Genomic DNA, 21,120 nt, shown 5'->3' with positions numbered 1-21,120 from the left:
GACTATGCTACCGCTCAGTGGACTACAAGAAAGAAGATTCCACCTAAACATTAGGAAGAACTTCCTGACAGTAAGAGCTGTTCGACAGTGGAATTTGCTGCCAAGGAGTGTGGTGGAGTCTCCTTCTTTGGAGGTCTTTAAGCAGAGGCTTGACAACTATATGTCAGGAGTGCTCTGATGGTGTTTCCTGCTTGGCAGGAGGTTGGACTCGATGGCCCTTGTGGTCTCTTCCAACTCTATGATTCTATGATTCTATGATTCTATGATAATGCAACTGAGAGGCAGCAAACTGCTCACATAAAAGGCTAACAAAAAAATCAGGCTGATCAAGTAACACTCATCATCAAAATGGCACATCAACAGAATGGCACAAAGCCTATGGCTGGCAGGGAGAAATTACTTTCCTCAAATCTAGCTCCTGCAGTGTGTGTGTGTGTGTGTGTGTGTGTGTGAGAGAGAGAGAGAGAGAGAGAGAGAGAGAGAGAGAGAGAGAGAGAATGCAAACCTCCAGCACTCAGTTACAATGCCTCCAAAAGATTACCACTTCTAACTTTATCACTCTTATTCTAATGAGTCACTCTAATTCCTAGTAAGTCAGTGTGCAGAACTTTGGATTACGTTGTCCGTAGCCTTGTTGACCTGCATTCAATGGGAACTGATTTCAGGGTGATCACGAAGTTTCAACATTGAGCAGGCAGTTGGAATAGACAACCTAACAGGTGATTTGTCATTGTGTTATGTTAGATGCTGTACAATTTTGCAGCAACACATTGTCCCTAGAGTATTGTCTGACTTATTGATGAAAGGAAATCTGGTATTTTAAAAGAGAGGAAATATCTTACTGTTAAGCCCACTAAACAAGGATTGACCCCAAGCCTGATGTCCAGATCCTTAATCACCCCCACAATGGGCTATGTTTGACAGGTGGGTAGGGCCACACAAATGTCAGTTACCTGACATTTTATTGGTCTCCTTTGACTGAAATGATTTCCAGGGTGACAAAAACAAGACATAGCTAGAGATTTCACATAGTAACATCTACTGATATATTCCAACACATGCATATAAGAGGGACCCTGAAACAAAATGTGTGCCATCCTTCTGTTCAGGATCAAGTCATCTCCATGTGAGGAGAACACACTCAGGACCTGTTTGTTGACCTCTCAAATGCATTTGATGGCTACTGTGAGAAGGCAATGCTGGAAGAGATATGCATTGGGCAAGATGCAGCCTGTCACTCACTCCAATATGTACACAGAGGTTGGAAAAACAACCCACAGCCAGTTGAACTAAATGACTCGAAGCAATTAGTAAAGTGGAAACTGGACTGTTAGAGATTCATTTCATTATCATTAACTTTTTTCCCTCTGTCAATTCCAAAATCATGTTCAGCTCCTTGAGCACTGTGCTGATTGGATGACTAATAATAATAATAATAATAATAATAATAATAATAATAATAATTCTTTATTATTTATACCCCACCCCCCTGGCTGGGTTTTCCCAGCCACTCTGGATGGCTTCCCACAAATATTAAAAATACATTAAATCATCAGTCATTAAAAACTTCCCTAAACAGTCCTGCCTTCAGATGCCTTCTTAACATCAGATAGTTGTTTATTTCTTTGACATCTGATGGGAGGGCATTCCACAGGGTTGGCACCACTACTGAGAACTTTTCCCTTTCATTATATTTATATACCGGTATTTCTTGTTGAAAGCAAAAATGGCCATAACTGTCAAATTCCAGCTCCACGGCTTCTTAAATTTCTTCATTTATATCTATAGATGACCGTCTAACATCCCATGGGACAGGTCTAAAAAGTGTGTTGCCAACATGAAAAGTTTGGATGATGTACGTGTTGAATTGGTGGGTGACTGGGAGCTGTCTAGCAAGAGAGGGGGGCCAGCACATGTTGTCTGGATGCTAAAAGCAGAATGGGGGGGGGAGGGAGGGAAGGAGAGAGAGAATGAAGAGAAGGGGAGAGAAAAGCAGGGAGAGTGACAGCATTTTCATCTTCCCAGCAGTGTAGGCTTGTATTTTGAAAGTGCTCTCTCCCCAGTGTGGTGTAGTGGTTAAGAGCGATAGTCCACATGCAGCTGCTGGGTGACCTTGGGCCAGTCACACTTCTTTGAAGTCTCTCAGCCTCACTCACCTCACAGAGTGTTTGTTGTGGGGGAGGAAGGGAAAGGAGAATGTTAGCCGCTTTGAGACTCCTTAAAGGGAGTGAAAGGTGGGATATCAAATCCAAACTCTTCCCCTCTGCTTCCCTACTGGTTGCTGCAGTCTCCAAAAACACCTTCACTCATACACTTCCTCCATCCTCCATCATCAATGTTCCCCTCCCACTTCGGGGTCTTCCCCTCTGCATAAAGTATCTAGGAATGGGGTGGAAGACAGGGAGCCAAGCTACTCTTAAAGGTCCATGGGACAGATTGCAGCTTTGCTGAAACTACAAGCTAGCTGCAACTCCACTGTCACTTTAAGAGGAGCTTAAATCAGGATTTTTCCTGGCAAAAGGAAGAAGCTATGGTGGCTTAATTGTTTCTGTGGTGATCCAGCAGATTTGGGGCATTTGGAGAGTATGTTATTGTGGGACATGATCATGGGTACACATGTCCAGTCCCAGCCACATGAAGTCTTAAACTTCTCCAGGCTATCATAAATAATGCCTTTTCCTGGGGCCTCCACCACCCCAAACTTCTGATGGAGGCAGAGCAACTAAAAGGGCCTGCTCTGTTGATCTTAATACCTTGAGGGTGGAACCTTATAGAGAAGAATGTTTTGGGGCCTAAGCTATTAGGGGCTTTAAATATTGTATCTATTATATGAATGTCTCTGTGTTTCTTGTGTATCTGTGACGCTGCTTAAGCATGAAAAACTAAAGGGAAGTTCTGACTGTCATCAAATAGATATTTCTCCTGATTGCATCACAGAGAAGCTTTCTGGTTCAGACACGTGCTTATGCAATTTTCTTAAGAATCCCTTTCTAAGACATTAAGCCTCAGGAGGCAAGACTCTCATCTTAAGCTATCTAAGAAAGAGTCTCATTCTAAGAATCTTATGATTAGCTATCTTAATAACCAATGAAACAAGCTCCTCTTACCACATAGCTTTTCATGTTGATTCAGAAGAAATGAAAATGAGTTGGGAGTGGGGATACTCCTAAACTTGTTGCCCTCAGCTTGAGAACATATCTGGTTTTTCCTTGGGGTTGCATTCATTTCTGCAAATCTTCTGCCCTACTTAGTTATTCCAGCACAGGGTATTGTATTTCTTCTTGTTGTCCACTCATTATGTCCAAAGATTGCTGATCAACAGTTTCTTACAGGCATGTGAATGTCTTAAGTTGATTTAATTCATTTGCAAAAGCAGGAACGGCCCCATAGACTGGCAGAGGAGTACATGTTTCTCAGGCAGGAAGACACAGGTTGAATTCCAGGGGTCTTCTGTTGGAAAGATTTATTGGTTTGTTTCATTCATAAACCATACATTAAAAGAGGGCAATGTCAGGTCTCAGCCAGACTGGTCTGTCTATACATTTTATGTATGGACTTGGAAACAGATGAAGATAAATAGCACCGAGTCAGACTTCCTTTTTCTAGGAACAAGTTTACACTTTAAAGCTCCATGTCATAGCTTTAAAGTGTGGAAATCGAGCTTTAAAGCATGACCCTACATTGAAAGAGCAGAGGGAAGGTAAGATCCATACCTTTCATAGTCCCTTTCCATAGTCACCTCTTGTTATATCTAGATGGACAGTGATTTTCTAAAAGAGAAGAATAAATGAACATCTGAGAACTTGATGAAGCCATTCATTCTATACTATCCTTTCTGAGATGACTAGGATTTTTACCACAGTATTCCAAGTGTAGAATGACCATAGATTTTTATAACTGCATCATTTTATTAGAAGTCTCATTTTGAATCCTTTTGCTAACAATCCCTAACACTGAATTCTCCATTTATCAAAGCTGCTGCACAGTGGGTCAGCATTTTCATCAAGCTACCCACCACATCCACAATATCTCTTTCTTGGTCATTCATCACTAGTTCAAATCCCATTAAATGAATATAGAGATATAGAGAGATTGCATAAAACTTTACCAAAAACCTTGATGGTGGTTTCTTGTCCTTCTGTGTGTTGTTGCTGTTTTAAAATATATATATACTGAGAAGAGCTTTGCCATTAACTATTTCCCCTTCCTATGCAAGAAGAATTTTAAGAATGCCTGAACAAAGTCCACCTCGAGTCTTCTAATCACTAGAAAATGAATTAGTCTTCAAGATTTCAAAAGGGATTGTCTGTAAACTTTCAAGTAATTTCTAGCACCCATAAGGACTCTTCTATTTTTATAAAATTAAAAACTAAACCTGTAAAGAGGATTAATTTTGCACCCCATATCACATTGTTCTGCTGCCCCATGGTATTTTGCAATCTAGACATGCATCAGTGTAATAAGGTTCAGTTTTATAGACAGAACTGACTCAATCTTTGTTTCTTTTTTCCTAGGAGAAACCATACAAGACATAGCTGAAAAGCATAGATTGAGCATGATGAGAAACAACAGCATGGAATCCCTGTCCCTTTTGGATACTGCAGAGAATGGAAACCGAACAAACAATGGCACCGAGCTCCCCAAAAATAATAATCCCTATTTTGAATTAGGGGCTCAAGAAATGGCATTGATTATTATTGCCATCTTTAGTTTTGTTATTTGCATTTTTGGACTTATTGGGAATGGAACTGTCATCTGGTTTCTTGGCTTTCGCATGAAAAGGAATCCTTTCACCACCTTCATATTGCACCTGGCTGTTGCTGACCTCGGGGTCCTCATATGCTCAATTGGTTTCCTAATAGTGCTACCTCTGTGTGCATTTTCACCCTCATTGGAAAATATCATCTGGTTTATATTTTGGGGTATCGGTACTTTCTTTTCCTACATGTGCATCACTGGTCAATTTCTGTTGACAGCCATCAGTGTTGACAGGTGTGTTTCTGTCCTCTTTCCAATTTGGCATCGATGTCACCGGCCACAGCACTTGTCTACCATTGTTTGTGCTCTCATATGGATCCTTACTTTCCTTGCTTTCCTATCCATTGGATTATGCATTTATGCTTTTGGGGAGTACCTTTCGGAGGAACCATTTTTCTTCCTCTTCCTGATTCCTCCTGTCCTTTGCTTTCCACTCATGATTATCTCCACAGTGATCCTGTTTATAAAAGTTTGCTTCAGATCACAACAAAGGAAGAAAGGAAGGGTCTTAAGAGCCATCCTTCTTGCTCTCCTCTTCTTCCTCTTTTTCACTTTTACATTAACTTTCATGATTTTACTTCTGCTTCTGAGGTTTGATATATCAGTGCCTTCACTAATTGTTGGACACTTATGCAGCTGTCTAAACAGCAGTGTTAACCCACTGATTTATTTCCTGGTTGGAAGAAAGAAACAGAGTCGCTCAAGGGAGAGCATGAAGGTTGCATTGTGGAGGCTTTTCAAGGAGGAGGAACACGGAAGAGAGGAGCTAGAACTCCGAGTCAGCCCCCAGATATAATGCTTCAAAAGAATCAGAATGCTTTACTTTTCTGCTCAGGAAGTCAAAGAAACCAAAACAAATTGTGATTATTTAATGGATAGTACAATCTGTGAATTATTGGGCTACGTACACACAAATCGTGTCCTCCCTAAAAGAGGGCACATGTTGTGGTGAGACCTGGAGATTGACCTCCTGGTTGTGGGTGGGTCTATTGGATAGCTACAACACGCAATTGGTAGGTCCCTAGTTGCTGGGTTTAATCTGGCCAATGGGGTGCAGTCCAAACAGATTGAGAGACTCATGCACGTGTCCCAGAGCTTCCTCTTTTGGCTCATGAATCGGAACACCCGCACACCTCTCCCTAATTTTAGGGCATTTTGTGATTGACCTTGCTATGTTGTTGTGTATCGTCTGTCATTGGGACAGGGGCACGGCAGGAATTTTCCCCACTTGGCTGATTGGCTGTAGCCATTTGGGTTTCACCTGCCATGTACCAATTCATCACAACTTATAAGGTTGTGGATAGGCACTGGTTCATTTGCTAGGGATGGGAGAATGGTCTCGCCATCCCTATGTGAAAGGTATTCTGTTAAAGGAATCCAGGGACTCAACTTGGTTTGGTCAAAGGGTGTTGTGCCTGTGCCTGAGTCCAGGGGAGCATCTGGGGAGTGAACAGAGTCTGTTCCCAGGCTTTTCACCTGCCTCAGGTGTTCACTCTTGGCTGACCTATGATAGAGCTCTGGGTCAGCGCTACCTGCAAGGGTGTAGGGAGCTAGTCGAACCAGAGCCTATGCAACCACTCACTTTTCTGTAATCAATAAAGTTGTGGCCTAAATTCTGCCAAAAACCAAAACTAAAATGTGAGTCAAATGTGCCTATATTTAGGCACATTTATGTAGACAAAAACTGCAACTTTAGCCTCAGAAAACCTCATTTCTTACAGTTGTGCCAAATTGGGTGAAGTCATGCTAAAGTATTGGTTTGTTCCACCATATCAGGTGGAATGCTCTCTCTAGGAAGTCTTGCCTGGCACCTTAATTACATACATTTAGGCACCAGGCAGAAATGTTCCTCTGTACCCAGGCCTTCAGCTGATTCACCTTAAATGTGTTTGATGGAGGGGGGTTATTCATTTGTTTTTGTTTTATTAAATATTTTGTGTTATCATTTTTATGTTCTGAACTGCCCTGTAATCTTCAGAAGGAGGGCAATATGTAAATTTAATACATAAATAAACAAAACTATTACGAATGGTGTCTCCAAACATACTCAAAGACTACAGCCTCCAGGAACCTTCATACCAATTTGGGCAACATCTCTAGAAGCATCCAAATCAGCACAGCTGTGAACGATCACAACACATTGGGCGGAAGTAATTTCTGAGTCACAAATTGGCATAATTTTTTGGGGGGTTGTTGCTGTTAATATTTTGTATCTGTATTTTGTATCTTATGATTTATGTGGAAATTGTTTACTTTGTGTACTTTTTGATATTTTCTTTATTGTTTATTACTACCTTTGTTATGTTTGAAGTTACGTAACGTTGTAAGGTCTTAACTTTGGAAAGGCAGCATAAAAATAAAATGATTGATTGATGGGGGGAACTGCTGTTGTGCCCTGCTTGTGTGTTTTGGTGCTTGTTTTACACTGTTCTCACTGTTTTTAAATAATGAATAATATTCCTCAAATAAAATTTAAAAAGATAATGGAGCATGTGAAACACCAAATAGGTATTGGAAGGGAATTTGAGCAGTCTTATACATACAATTAAATTATTATAATTAAGTATTAATTTGAAAACCTATCAATTCAAAGCAGTTTACTTACCATAAATACCAACTGCACAACAATTGTGGTTGCTGCTGTTGTTGCATGCCATAACAATCTCTGAGTGATGTGGAATTCCAGCAGTTATGGGAACTTACTCAGGGTCCATGTATCCTTTCGGAATGAGGCAGAGCAGAGACTGTGGTGTCTTTATGATAAATTGTTTAATTATACACATATACAGTATGTGCCTATGTTCGAGGGGATCACAGCATTAGCCCTCCCAAAGGGTCTTGTTTCTCCCACAGCCACAACCTTGGATTCAAACTGAAATCAAATATTGCTTTCAAGCATTACTCTGACTCTCTCTCTCCAGCTTGCTGCTTTACTTCTAGGTAACATCATTGCCCACAAAATTTGCCCACTGCCTTTATTAACTTCTAACACTTGCTAGATCCAGGGATTAGAGGGATCTGGAGCATAGCCTAACATCCCAAACTCTTAAAAATACATACATACATACATACATAATGCCATTTAAATGCTGGCTTCCCATAGTTGAAATCATGCTCAAGGCAGCTTACCACCTGAAGAAAAATATGTAATTACAGATATAACAAAAGTAGTCAGAAACAATCAATAATGAAAAATACACAACCAAATTGTCCACATGAGTCATCATAACATCACCATTCATTTCTCTTGAATGACTCTGTGATGTCTGCTTTCCTGTTTCACACTTTTCTGTTTCACCCTTAACAATGAAGTGCTGACTGTAAAAGAATAGGAAGTGGTGCAACGGGGCTGTGGTGAGAATGGGGAAAGAGGAACTGTTGTTGTTTAGTCGTTTAGTCTCTCTCTCTCTCTCTCTCTCTCTCTCTCTCTCTCTCTCTCTCTGTGTGTGTGTGCGCGCGCGCGTGCTCCTGCTCTTGAAATGAACCCTGCAAAAGTTTTCTACCACAGTATATATTCAGATTGATTTTTGCAGCAGGAGAACTTGGGTCAGTTGAAGTTGATAGAGGTGGAAGGGAAGAGATAATTGGCAGGAATATAAAAAGAAGCTACAGCCACAGCAGGCGCTGCAACTGTGCAACTGCTTGACCTCACCTCCAAAGGTGTCCTCCCTCCTCCATTGACTCACGAGACAGATGGATGTCAAAGCACGACAAAGAAGCAAGAAGTGAGAGTGGGGGTGGGGGTGGAGAACCTTACATTGAAATATTCCAGTGACTGGAATTTGTGGAGAGTGGATATCCCCAATATGTGAGGGATGGGTGAAGTGTCTGGTTCTGAGAGCTGTGCTTTGGATAAACTGGATCACAATTCCTGAAGATTGTCTGTCCACAGGATCAAGACTTAAAAGGCAAGATGCTCCTCTTAAATTAGCTATTGATAAAAAGGGGAATAACATCTTCCTGCAACACAATGTTAGGAAACTGCTTAAGAATGGATGGAACCCTACTGTTTTCTGATAGGGCCACCAAATGTTTTCTGAACTCAAATCCACTAACAACTGAGGGACATGAAGAAGCTCTCTGTTTATGTGTGCAATTGCTGCGTTTTGCGTGTGTTTGCATGACTGATTGTGCATGGATATTAAGGATCTGTTATTGTATGAGAGTCTGTGCCTGCCCAAGAAATTCTTCCCTCTTGCATAAATGTATAGAGCGAGGAGTTCCACTTTGGGGGTTCATCAAAAGAGAATGTTGAAGAAGATTTTACGATCGCCAACTGTAAATCTCAAAGGTGGTCCAGCAAAACTTACTTCCTTCCTCTGAAATGAAGGCATGGAATCACTTTTGTAGCTCCGGAAACACAGCATAGCACCTGATAGCCCTGCTTTTTTTTTGGCCATGATCCTCCAGGGGTTCCTCTTCTGCCTCATTTCCCTTCCTACCACTATGTGGCGCTGCTCCTCTGTTCTTGCTATCTCTGTGTGGTTTAAATTTTAAAATTTCCTGCCACTGGAAGTTTTTCCCTCTTTCTGTCTTTCCCTCTTGCCCCCTAAACTGCTTAGGGTTTCTTACTCAGGATTTCAAAGTACAGTGGTACCTCGGGTTAAGCACTTAATTCGTTCCAGAGGTCTGTTCTTAACCTGAAACTGTTCTTAACCTGAAGCACCACTTTAGCTAATGGGGCCTCCTGCAGCCGCCGCGCCACCAGAACACAATTTCTGTTCTCATCCTGAAGCAAAATTCTTAATCCAAGGTAGTACTTCTGGATTAGCAGAGTCTGTAACCTGAAGTGTATGTAACCCGAGGTACCACTGTAGAGCAAATTAATTAAACTCTTGAATGTCACACTTTCTGGTTGCTCAACAAATCTTTGTTCCACCGATGACTTTGTTCCACCAACTCCAGCTACTGGAATGGATGAGAAGGGTGGGAAATCTATACACAAATGTAATATGGTTGAGTTTTATTTAATGGGAACTGACTCCCCTTTGTCTCTCTTCTCCTAGGAGGAGGATTCATACAAGAAGCAGCTCAAAAGCAGAGATTGAACATGAGGAGAAGTTATAGCCCTCAGTCCTTGTCCCTTTTGGATGCTGTAGGAGAAGATAATGGGACAATGCAACTGGGCTCCCAAACTATGAACATATTAATTATGGAATATCATATTAGAGAACTGGGCCAAAACAAACAAGATGAATTTTAACAGGGAGAAATGTAAAGTATTGCACTTGGGCAAAAAAAAAAATGAGAGGCACAAATACAAGATGGGTGACACCTGGCTTGAGAGCAGTACATGTGAAAAGGATCTAGGAGTCTTGGTTGACCACAAACTTGACATGAGCCAACAGTGTGATGCGGCAGCTTAAAAAGCCAATGCAATTCTGGGCTGCATCAATAGGAGTATAGTGTCTAGATCAAGGGAAGTAATAGTGCCACTGTATTCTGCTCTGGTCAGACCTCACCTGGAGTACTGTGTCCAGTTCTGGGCACCACAGTTCAAGAAGGACACTGACAAACTGGAACGTGTCCAGAGGAGGGCAACCAAAATGGTCAAAGGCCTGGAAACGATGCCTTATGAGGAACGGCTAAGGGAGCTGGGCATGTTTAGCCTGGAGAAGAGGAGGTTAAGGGGTGATATGATAGCCATGTTCAAATATATTAAAGGATGTCACATAGAGGAGGGAGAAAGGTTGTTTTCTGCTGCTCCAGAGAAGCGGACACGGAGCAATGGGTCCAAACTACAAGAAAGAAGATTCCACCTAAACATTAGGAAGAACTTCTTGACAGTAAGAGCTGTTTGACAGTGGAATTTGCTGCCAAGGAGTGTGGTGGAGTCTCCTTCTTTGGAGGTCTTTAAGCAGAGGCTTGACAACCATATGTCAGGAGTGCTCTGATGGTGTTTCCTGCTTGGCAGGGGGTTGGACTCGATGGCCCTTGTGGTCTCTTCCAACTCTATGATTCTATATACCTTATTATCCCTGCCTTTATTTCAGTTATTAGCATTTTTGAACTTACGAGGGATCTAACTGTCATCTGGCTTCTCGGCTTTGGCATGAAAAGGAATTGTTTCACCATCTTCATCCTGAATTTGGCTGTGGCTGAGCTTGGCATCCTTATATGCTCTTCTGATTTGTTGCAAGGGTCCCTTTCCTCTTACTTTTTCCTCGTGTACATCACTCGTCAATTTCTGTTGACAGCCATCAGCACTGAAAGGTGTGTTGCTGTCCTCTTCCCAATTTGGCCTTGATTCCATCAGCCTCCATGACAATATGAATGCCCACAAGGTGTAAGAAGCAACAAAGGGGATCTGGTCCTCATCAACAGAGAGGAACTGAGTGATGAAGTGGAAGCAGTGGGAAGCTTAGAAGTAAATGAACACAATCTGTTTGCTTTAATGATACAAAAGCATGGGAAAGTTGAGTGTAGTCGGCATGCACTCAGAAAGGAAGGTGGAAAGTATCAGTAAGTATCAGATAAGCTGAGGTGTAAGAAGGGAATGTATATGAAATGGAAGAAAAAGAAAATCGGAAAGGAAGAGTATACTGTACAGGTGTAGCCAACAGCTGCAGGGAGAAGGTCAAGTAGGTCAAAGCTCAGAATGAGCTCAGGCTTTCAAGAGATATTTAAAATAATGTAAAGTGTTTCTTTGGCTATTGCTAAACAGCACATATTTTCATACCAAAACAAAAATCACAAACCCTGAAAGCTTTTCCATTTTGGGGCAGCTGCCATCATCTATGAGATCTGACACCTTTCAATCAATTATCCCATAGATTGAGCTGCTATGTATGTGAGATTCTGTATACACCATAAACTGAAATTAAATTATCCGCCACCACAAAAAGTATAGGACGTTTTCTCTGAGTTGCAGATCTCAGCATCCTAACAATCTACAGTCCCCACAATTATGAGGCTTTCTAAATTTGACATAGGTTTTTGTGTGACCCTGTTAACTGGTTTGAGCATGGTAAAATAAGGGCAAGGCGAAACTCTCAGTAATAAATAAAGATATTTCTCCCAATTACATCACAGAGCTATTATTATTATTACTATTTATGATTTATTAAATTTGTATGCTACCCTTCATCCAAAGATCTCAGGATAGTTCACAAAATAAAAATGCATATCAGAGCCAAAGCAAAACAAACCAATCACCCACCTCCCCTGGTTCTTCCTTCTTTGTAACTTTCTGACCCACATTTCTCAGTAATGTCTTTCTAGAACTTGAATTTCCTCCTAAAACTAGCTATCTTGATAACTGATGAGCAAAATTCTTCTTGCCATATGATGTTTGCAAACTGAGCACAAATTAAGAGGAAAGGGTGGAGCACCAAACAGTTTGCAGGGAACTTTGATGACAAGTCAGTTCTTTTCTTTTCTTTGTAGTTGCATTTATTTCTGCACATCTTCCAGCACAGGATATTATACCTCTTGCTGCTGCCTCCAACGTATACGTCTAAAGATTGCTGATCAGCAGTTTCTCCCAGGTATGTGAATTTCTCAAGTTGATGTAGCTTGTTCGCAAAAGCTGGAGGGCAACCATATCTGAGTGGCAGGGGGGTATGTGTTTTTCAGTCAGCTTGAATCCCCAAAGTCTTCTGTTAGAAGTATAACAGGTCAAAGGCTGGGGTGATCCTTTTAGGCTGTGTTTATGGAAGACAATCTTACTCGGCTACAAGTGATCACCAAAGAAGATTCTTTTAGACCTGGTCTACCAGGGCAAAGAGCTGGAGCGTATGGGATTCTAGGCTGGGAGGGCACCACTGCTACTTTTAACCTTTACTAAACGAGAAATGCCTCCTGATTCTTTAGTATATGCTGATATAATTTTATTCTTGTAATACATGTGTACAGCTGTGTGCATGTATCTTTCAATAACGGTAAAACTTGCTTAGATGAAAACCACATATCACTTGCAAGTGAGTAAGCTCCAAGGACAGGTGACAGGGAAGTTTTATTCTGTATCAAAATCTGATGCCTAATTAAAGTCTCCTAAAATTATACACTTATTTCATAATATATATGTACTGCTTGAGAGTAAAAAAACAAAACAAAGCCTCAAATTATTTTGTAATAACTGAAATAAAAATGTTCTCTAAGTTTCCTAAATTCCATTGAAACCCATTGAAATTAATGGATCTAAATTAATAATGGCCATTGATTTTGGTAGGCTTAGAGTGGGTGAACATTAGCTAAATGCAACCCAAACACTTGAATGGCCCTAAATATGCCTAGATTGAAGACTTCGGAAGGACTTCTTGTTGCCCTAACAAGGAGGAAAAAGGGGTGTGATGATATATCAAGAAAAATAGAAAAGGGGTGCAAAGAGAGAGAAGGAGAGAGGGAGAAAGAGAGAGATGACTACTTAGGTTTGGCTGTAGAAGTTTCATAAGAAGCATTATGAATATTTTGATGCATGAGATTCCAGGCACCATAAATGGAAGCCATTCTCCTTGCTCTCTATCTCTATGGAAGCACTATTCTGAAAAGTAATCTCTTTGATTTCATTTAGACCCACAAGATTGTTTCAGAACTTCAGCTGTTATGATGGTTCTAGAGACTTATCTGGTTATCCAGATTTAAACAATAGTTTTGTCACTGGATATCAAAATAATACCACAAATGAGCTAATTTTCCCCCAAAGTTAACAAAATATATAATCACCAGATAAAAATGTAATAAATAAAGTTGAGAGGACAAATTTTCTCCCTCCTAAATGTGACAGAGTAGATTTCTCCCTAGGTAAAGGTAAAGGGACCCCTGACCATTAGGTCCAGACATGGCCAACTCTGGGGTTGCGGCGCTCATCTCGCTTTATTGACCGAGGGAGCAGGCGTACAGCTTCAGGGTCATGTGGCCAGCATGACTAAGCCACTTCTGGCGAACCAGAGCAGCGTATGGAAACGCCGTTTACCTTCCCGCCGGAGCAGTACCTATTTATCTACTTGCACTTTGATGTGCTTTCGAACTGCTGGGTTGGCAGGAGCAGGGACCGAGCAACAGGAGCTCACCCCGTTGTGGGGATTCGAACCGCCGACCTAGGCTCTATGGTTTAACCCACAGTGCCACCCAAGTCCCTAGATTTCTCCCTAGACAGCAACAGCTTGGCTAGAGAGTTAACTACTCTGAGGCCACGAACCAAGGGAGCTCACCCACAAATCCAAGGACTGAGCTATACACTGTTTCAGATTTATAGGAGCCTGCACTGCTTTGAAGCTTTCATAATTCTAGTCCTTTGCAGACCCTTCAAGTAGACTTTAATAAGGCTGTTGTCATTTTAATCCCAATCCTTTGTGTCTTGTGTGGGTGCAGTCACAATTTGAGAGGGTGCTCTCGGGCTCAGCTTCTCCATTTGGCTATTCCAGAGGCATCTAGCTGGCCACTGTGAGAACATGATGCTGCACTAGATGGGCCACTTGTGTGATCCATCTGGGCTTTTCTGGTGTCCCTCCCTGCATCCAGTGTGGTGGACTCCTTCTCCAAACTTCAGAATTGGGTCCAGGGTGGGGCAGTTCATCTTCAGGTTGAACCAGCATGGTCTGCACTGATTCAGGAACCCCTGGTTCAATGTCATGGAGCGGATGGTTGTGCCCAGCTCTAGTGAACATCTTCCAGTCTCTTCTACTTTTTAATAAAGTCATAATTTTGATTTACAACACTTGAAATCATTCTCATAGTTTATAGTAGTTATTTTATTTAGGCATCCCACCATGGAAGGAAATTCTATACATCATTTTAACATCACAAGGGAACTGGATGTGACGGACATCTGGTAAGTATATACAATAATAATAAAAATAATAAGGCAGAGAATGCGGCCTCTGTCGGGTTACTAAAAAGAGGATGTGACCTTCAGAATTCCACCCTCCAGATTTATTTTATAGTTTTTTGTTTATTTATCACATTTATCTCACACCTTTTTCTCTAAAGAGAACGGGCAACACAAGAGCAGGGCCTTCTCTGCAGTGGCTCCCCATCTGTGCAATGCTCCCCCCAGGGAAGTTTGCCTGGCACCTTCATTATACACATTTAGGCACCAGGCAAAAACGTTCCTTTTTAACCAGGCCTTTGGTTGATCCAATTTACATCCTATGCCCTTTTAAAATGTGGGGTTTTTTGGGGGGGCTATTGGGTTGTTGTTTTTATTTTTATTATGTATTTTGTGGTTTTATATCTTGATTTTATTCTATGAACCGCCCTGAGACCCCTGGATATAGGGTGGTATATAAATTCAATAAAATTATTATTATTATTATTATTAGCTCATGGTGCCATGCATGATTTTCCCAGTCCTCCTTTAATCTTAGGGTGGATTAACGGTCAATCTCTTTGCACATGGAACTCTCAGAATTGTAGCGCTGTGGTGGGAATAAGGAATGCCTAAGCACTTTCAGTGCCTTTAACAAACTGCAACTCCCAGGATTCTTTGGGCGGCCATCAATGTTTATCATAACAATGTAAAGGCATGGTGTGGATATGGCCACCATTGACTTGGGAGTTTTTGAAAGAAATGTTGTGAATCAGGTAAGAGACTCACTCAGTGGAAGTTGCTCCCAGTCCCAGTCGTACCCAAATCAATATGACTTTGACAAATGAGGGGTCAGGGTTTTAGGTAGTGTGGCTTGTGTACCCGTTGTGTAGATTATTTGACTGACTGCAGAATAATGATTACTCATGTTCTCTTTCTTTTTGCAGGTATTGGCATGAAAGGATTACCGAAGATAACATTTATGTAAAGGGTATTGTCAAGCAACCAGATGGTCGAGCAATAACAGAAGCTTACAGTGGTTCTGGAGACATACCTGATTATCTTAACTCAAATGAGAGTATCATATTTAGAAATTTAAATAATAGCACAACTGCTGCCTCCAGCATTGTTTTTTCCGAGTTTGTAGCGTCGAATGATCTGGTCTTCTCCAAATTAGCAAAGTATTTAATCAACAGCTTCATTGCCATCATTTGCATTTTGGGGCTTTTGGGTAATGGGTATGTCATCTGGCTTCTTGGCTTCAAAATTAAGAGGAATCTTTTCACCACCTATGTTCTGAACCTTTCCATTGCTGACTTTGCTGTCCTTTTATCTCTAATCAGTACTGCTGCCTTTGCGACTGCCCTTCGTGTGACGAGTGAATCTCGCATTCTCAACAGTGTTTTTCTATTATTTTTTGAACTCTTTTGCTTCACATATTCTACCAGTCAGTATCTACTGGCAGCTATCAGCGTTGACAGGTGTGTAGTTGTCCTCTTCCCACTTTGGCATCGATTTGACCGGGGACCAAACTCATCTGCCATCATATGCGCTATAATATGGATCTTCTCCTTCCTGCTTTCTGCAATCCATTTCGCTCTACGCATGACTGGCAGATTTGGGGCATCCCTTTTACACTACCAGCTGCTTGTAAATGCTCTGCTTTGTACGCCTCTCATGTTCATCTCTTCTCTGATCCTGTTCATCAAAGTCTGCTGTAAAGCACAACAACACAAGCAAGGAAAACTCATCACGGCTATCTTGCTTGCCCTCCTTTTCTTTCTCATCTTTGCTTTCCCACTGAATGCAGTTTATGTAATCTATTGCTACTATTCCCCCCACCTTCACAGTCTCATGCTCATCGGCTTTGGGTGTTCTTCTCTAAACAGCAGCATCAACCCAATCATTTATTTTTTAGTTGGAAGGAGAGGACGGAAGAGTCCTTCCAGGGTATCCATGAAAGTTGCAATCTCAAGGGTGTTTAAGGATGTGGGAGACTGTACAGAAGACAAGAAATCCAAAACAGAGAGTAAAGTTATGATTTGACCATCTATGAGTGGTGTCTTAGCAGGGTTCCTACTGTGTGAAATCTTAGATTTCCTGATGGATTTTTATAGGCAGGCCTCACTTCTATCCCTGGGGGTGTTAAAAAAAAAAAAAAAGCTTCTCAGTGTGAACCATAATAGCCATCTTCCTTGCAGTCCTCTTCTCTGTACCTTTGCTTCTCCAGTGCATGAAGTTTATATAATCAATTAATATTATTCCCACTTTCCCAATCTAATGCTCATTGGTTTCAAGGGTTCCTCTATAAACAGCAGTATCAACCATCATGGAGGGGATGCCAGCGCATGGGTACTTACAGGCATCTCTGGTGGGATTGTAGAAATGTACAAAATTTCTGATTCTTTGCGATTAAAGAGATTAATAGCACTCTCCTCACTTGAGGTTCCCAGAAACAGCTATTCAGAGGCATACTCAATGAATGCGAAAACCTTCCCAAAAAGACTTCTAAAAAGAATTCACTAGTTTTGTCAAAATTAATTTGACTCTTCCCAAAATTAGGTCTAAGAGTGTTATTAACCTATTTTTCAATTCCACATCTGGAAAAACCAAGTTGAAGGAAAAGTGATTATGACTTGTCTTAACATCAGAAATAACTTTCTGACACTAAGAGCTGTACAACAGTGGAACAGACTCCCTCGGGAGATTATGGACTCCCCTTCATTGGAGAGTTTTAAGCAGAGGTTGGAAGGTCATCTGTCATGCATGCTTTAGTTGAGATTCCTGCTCGACTAGATGACCTTTGGGGTACCTTACAACTTTACAGTTCTATGAGTCTATGAACCCAGGGATATATAGAAGGTCTCCATTTCTAAGTCCAATAGCAATGTCTGTGTGGCTCGGTACACACCATACACTGAAAGCACATTGAAAGCACATTATGCCCCTCCAAGTATTCTGGGAACTTAATTTACCACTCACAGAGCTACATTTTCTAGTGCCCTTAGTAAACTAAAGTCCCCAGAATCATCGGGGTGGAGGAGAATAATGTGTTTTCAATCTACTTTGTGTGATTGCCCAATTTACTGCAAGTGAGTGATAGAGATGTGGTGTCTTTTTTGTTTTTGTATATGTGTGTGTGGATGCTTGCTACTGGAATGCAGCTTCCAAAAGCTTTCCACCACAATAGATATTGAGATAGTGTGTGCCACATTTAGTGGGTATCAAGGGAGAATGAGCAGAGTTGTTTTTTGAAGCTGGAGAACTGAGGTTTTTAGAGATGTAAGGGAAAAAGTAATTTCCAAGAACATACCGAGAAACAAGGAATGAGTGAGTGAGGATGGGGGACCTTACAGTTAAGCACGAGACACTTCTGCTGGTTGGTGGCAAAGCATGGAAACCCTGTGAATAGAATTGAGGGGGTCGGGGGTCCATATATGTCAATGATGGGATAAGTGAATGACAGTACCAAGGAATAGCAGAATGAATAGACTGGCATACCAAGGAAATTCATAAAGCAGAAGATAACCATATACCCTTTAGGCAATGAGCAGAGAGACTGTAAACGGAATTGTAACTGGGAAAGAATGGAATGTTTTTTTGCCTTACTGTGCAAGGAAAAGGAATATGACTGACTAAATATCAAGATCAAAGGACAGAGAAGAATCCAAAACAAAGACAGAGCCCATCCTCCTTTCATCTAGTACCCCCTTAGGACATCACCTTGAACACTCAGGAAAGAAGGGACCTCCATCCAACTTACTGGCTTTCATTGAGTTCTTTTTCCTTTAAGTTGCATCTTACAATTTATGTAATATTGCATGCATATCTTTAGGTTTCTTGTGTATCTCTGACCCCATTGACCAGCCTGAGCATGGCAACATGAAAACAAAGAATAACTGTAATCAATAAATAGATTTCTCCCTCCTCTGAGACTTGATGACTCATGATTCTCAGTAATGCCTTTGTCAAGAATCTCACCCTAAATTAGCTATCTTGAGTACCAATGAACAAAATCCTTCCTCTCACATAATGTTGGAGAACTGTTTAACACGGATGAAGAGGAATGGATGCAGCCCTAAACTTCTTGCATGTTTCTTTCTGTCTCCTCCACATACTGTATGTCTAAAGATGGCTGATCAGCAGTTTCTCACAGGGATGTGACTGTCTCAAGCTGATGTAGTTCAATTGCAAAAGAAAGCGGGGGACCACAGCTGAGTGGCAGAGGGGTACATGGGTAGTTCTGCTGGAAGGATTCTGGCTCACCATCTTGGGAAAGTTCTTCGTGACATCTTGGGAGCCACTACAAGCCAGAGAAGGAAATGCTGCAGTAGAAATTCTAATCGTCTGCCTCGCTAAGACTCTACAGCTAATCAACAGTTGGTTTGTCTGTTAAAAATAAGTAAGGAATTAGAAACAGATCAGGATGTGTTATGCCAAGTCAGATTTTCTGTTCCCTTACTTCAGCACTGTCTCCTCGGAGTGACAGAGGCACTGCTGAGGATCTTCCAGGATCTTGTGGAGAGGAAATCTTCCACACACACCCCTTTATCCTTTTAACTGGAGATGTCACAACTTAATTAAGCCCTACTGCCTGTGACACATGCATTGTAATGCATGAGCTATAGTCTCTTCCCATAGGCACGTGCCATTAAAGCTGCATGCATGCACACTGACTTTTTTTTAAGAGAGAGGGAGAGAAGAAAATATAGAACTCAGCTCTTCCTGGTAGAAACAAAAATCTGACAAAAGCTACACATTCGTTTCATTTTAACCATCATTATTATCTCTCTCCCTTCCCTCTCTTTCTCTCCAACCACAAAATGTCTATGACAACAGTGTCTCTCACTACAGGTAAGCAAACTGTGGAAAAGATTCTATAAATTGAAAGTGGAGACAACATGCACTTTTCTCTGTTTGTTTTGTAACATAAGGAAATATTCAATAAATAAAAACTAAAAAAGAGAGAGACTTTCATAAGGTTGTTGCCATTTTAATCCCAAATCTTTGTGTCTTGTCTCTTACTAAGGGCTGTGGGTGCAATCACAATCTTGGAGAGTACTGTTGAGCTCAGCTTCTGCTTCTGGGCATTTCAGAGTTATCTAGGTGGCCACAGGATGTTAGACGAGATGGGCTACTAGCCTGATCTAGTAGGGCTTTTCTGATCTTCCTCTCTGCATCCAGAGTGGTGATGGGTGGGTGGTGGTGCCCTGTCCAACCCCAACCCCCAATACTTCAGTACTGGGTGTAGGATGAGTGATGGACCTCCATTAGATGCAGGGTGGGCCAGTGGGCCACCCTCATTTGTGACCCCTGGATCAATGTCATAGAGCAGATAGATTGGGCTGTGCACAACTCTAGTGAATGTCTTTTTCAGTCTTTTCCACTTTGACAACAAAGTAACAGCATTTAAAATTATTTTGGTAACATATAGCAGTTATTTTATTTTAGATATCCCAACATGGAAGGAAATCCATTGCCTCCTCATCATGTGATGTGGTGGGCATCTGGTAAGTAGAATAATAATAATAATAATAATAATAATAATAATAATAATAATAATAAGGCAGAGCATGCAGCTGCTATCAGGTTTCTAAACAGAGAGTATGTCCCCCAGTCCTGGATTTATTTACTTAGCATTTATTTGTTTCTTTTCCAAAGAGCTCAAGGTGGTGTACAGGGTTTCCCTCCTCCTCATTTGATCCTCACAATACCCCTGTTTGACAGGTTCATCTGTGAAGCAAAGGCTGGCCCAAGGTTACCCTGTGAGCGTCAGGCCAAGTATGGATTTGTCAGTCCAGAATGTCCAGAGTGAGGAATTAAAAGTACACTTACAATTTAGTAACATGCCCCTCAGTCCTACGTTTCTTAGCTAATTCTGGGTGTACACCTGACGAAGCAGTTTCTGCGACCAAGAGGCCTCTCTTCTTATGCATCTCCCCCACCCAAGCTGTGCATAGGCAGGAAAAGATTCCATGCAACCTGTTTTTGTTCCTCCCTCATGTCCTGGGAGACAGTGCAGAAGGAGAGGTGGGGGGAGGCAGGAGGAGATGGATCAGGATCACACTTCAAAACGACCTTGACAGATTAGAGAACTGGGCCAAAACAAACAAGATGAATTTTAACAGGGGGAAATGTAAAGTATTGCACTTGGGCAAAAAAAATGAGAGGCACAAATACAAGGTGGGTGACACCTGGCTTGAGAGCAGTACATGTGAAAAGGATCTAGGAGTCTTGGTTGACCACAAACTTGACATGAGCCAACAGTGTGACGCGGCAGCTAAAAAAGCCAATGCAATTCTGGGCTGCATCAATAGGAGTATAGCATCTAGATCAAGGGAAGTAATAGTGCCACTGTATTCTGCTCTGGTCAGACCTCACCTGGAGTACTGTGTCCAGTTCTGGGCACCACAGTTCAAGAAGGACACTGACAAACTGGAACGTGTCCAGAGGAGGGCAACCAAAATGGTCAAAGGCCTGGAAACGATGCCTTATGAGGAACGGGTAAGGGAGCTGGGCATGTTTAGCCTGGAGAAGAGGAGGTTAAGGGGTGATATGATAGCCATGTTCAAATATATAAAAGGATGTCACATAGAGGAGGGAGAAAGGTTGTT

At 41.5% G+C, this 21,120-nt stretch overlaps 2 protein-coding genes across 3 annotated transcripts; both read left to right on the top strand.

Annotated features, from left to right (window-relative positions):
• Positions 1-1,837: 1,837 nt before the first annotated feature.
• LOC309374779 (mas-related G-protein coupled receptor member H-like) lies at positions 1,838-7,080 on the top strand (the record flags this gene model as incomplete). Its single annotated transcript, XM_081919961.1, has 3 exons — positions 1,838-1,870; positions 3,607-3,700; positions 4,515-7,080. 3 exons carry the CDS (start codon positions 1,838-1,840, stop codon positions 5,552-5,554), a joined length of 1,167 nt encoding a protein of 388 aa, XP_081776087.1. The 3' UTR covers positions 5,555-7,080.
• Positions 7,081-12,091: 5,011 nt separating this feature from the next.
• Positions 12,092-18,430, top strand: LOC309374091 (mas-related G-protein coupled receptor member H-like). Of its 2 annotated transcripts, XR_014170350.1 has the most exons (4): positions 12,092-12,245; positions 14,459-14,530; positions 15,454-17,727; positions 17,777-18,430. XR_014170350.1 is itself a non-coding variant. In XM_081918916.1 (3 exons), the coding sequence occupies exons 2-3, from the start codon at positions 14,469-14,471 to the stop codon at positions 16,550-16,552; spliced, it is 1,161 nt and encodes a 386-aa protein (XP_081775042.1). In that variant the 5' UTR covers positions 12,092-12,245; positions 14,459-14,468; the 3' UTR covers positions 16,553-18,430. The 2 variants fall into 2 exon arrangements, 1 of the variants encoding a protein (XP_081775042.1); XM_081918916.1 differs by having other exon boundaries at positions 15,454-18,430.
• The last annotated feature ends 2,690 nt before the right edge of the window (positions 18,431-21,120 follow it).

This window comes from Podarcis melisellensis (assembly GCF_964234715.1).
Source record: "Podarcis melisellensis genome assembly, chromosome: 7".
Taxonomy (NCBI): domain Eukaryota; kingdom Metazoa; phylum Chordata; class Lepidosauria; order Squamata; family Lacertidae; genus Podarcis; species Podarcis melisellensis.
The sequence above is the reverse complement of the archived record's forward strand: the minus strand, read 5'-3'. Positions and strand labels throughout refer to the sequence as shown.

Bases quoted from the DNA above. Each gene is read 5' to 3' on its own strand.
- LOC309374091 (XM_081918916.1), top strand. From the start codon at position 14,469: ATGGAAGGAAATTCTATACATCATTTTAACATCACAAGGGAACTGGAT. The intron at 14,531-15,453 runs GTAAGTATATAC...TTCTTTTTGCAG, and splicing joins CTGGATGTGACGGACATCTG to GTATTGGCATGAAAGGATTA.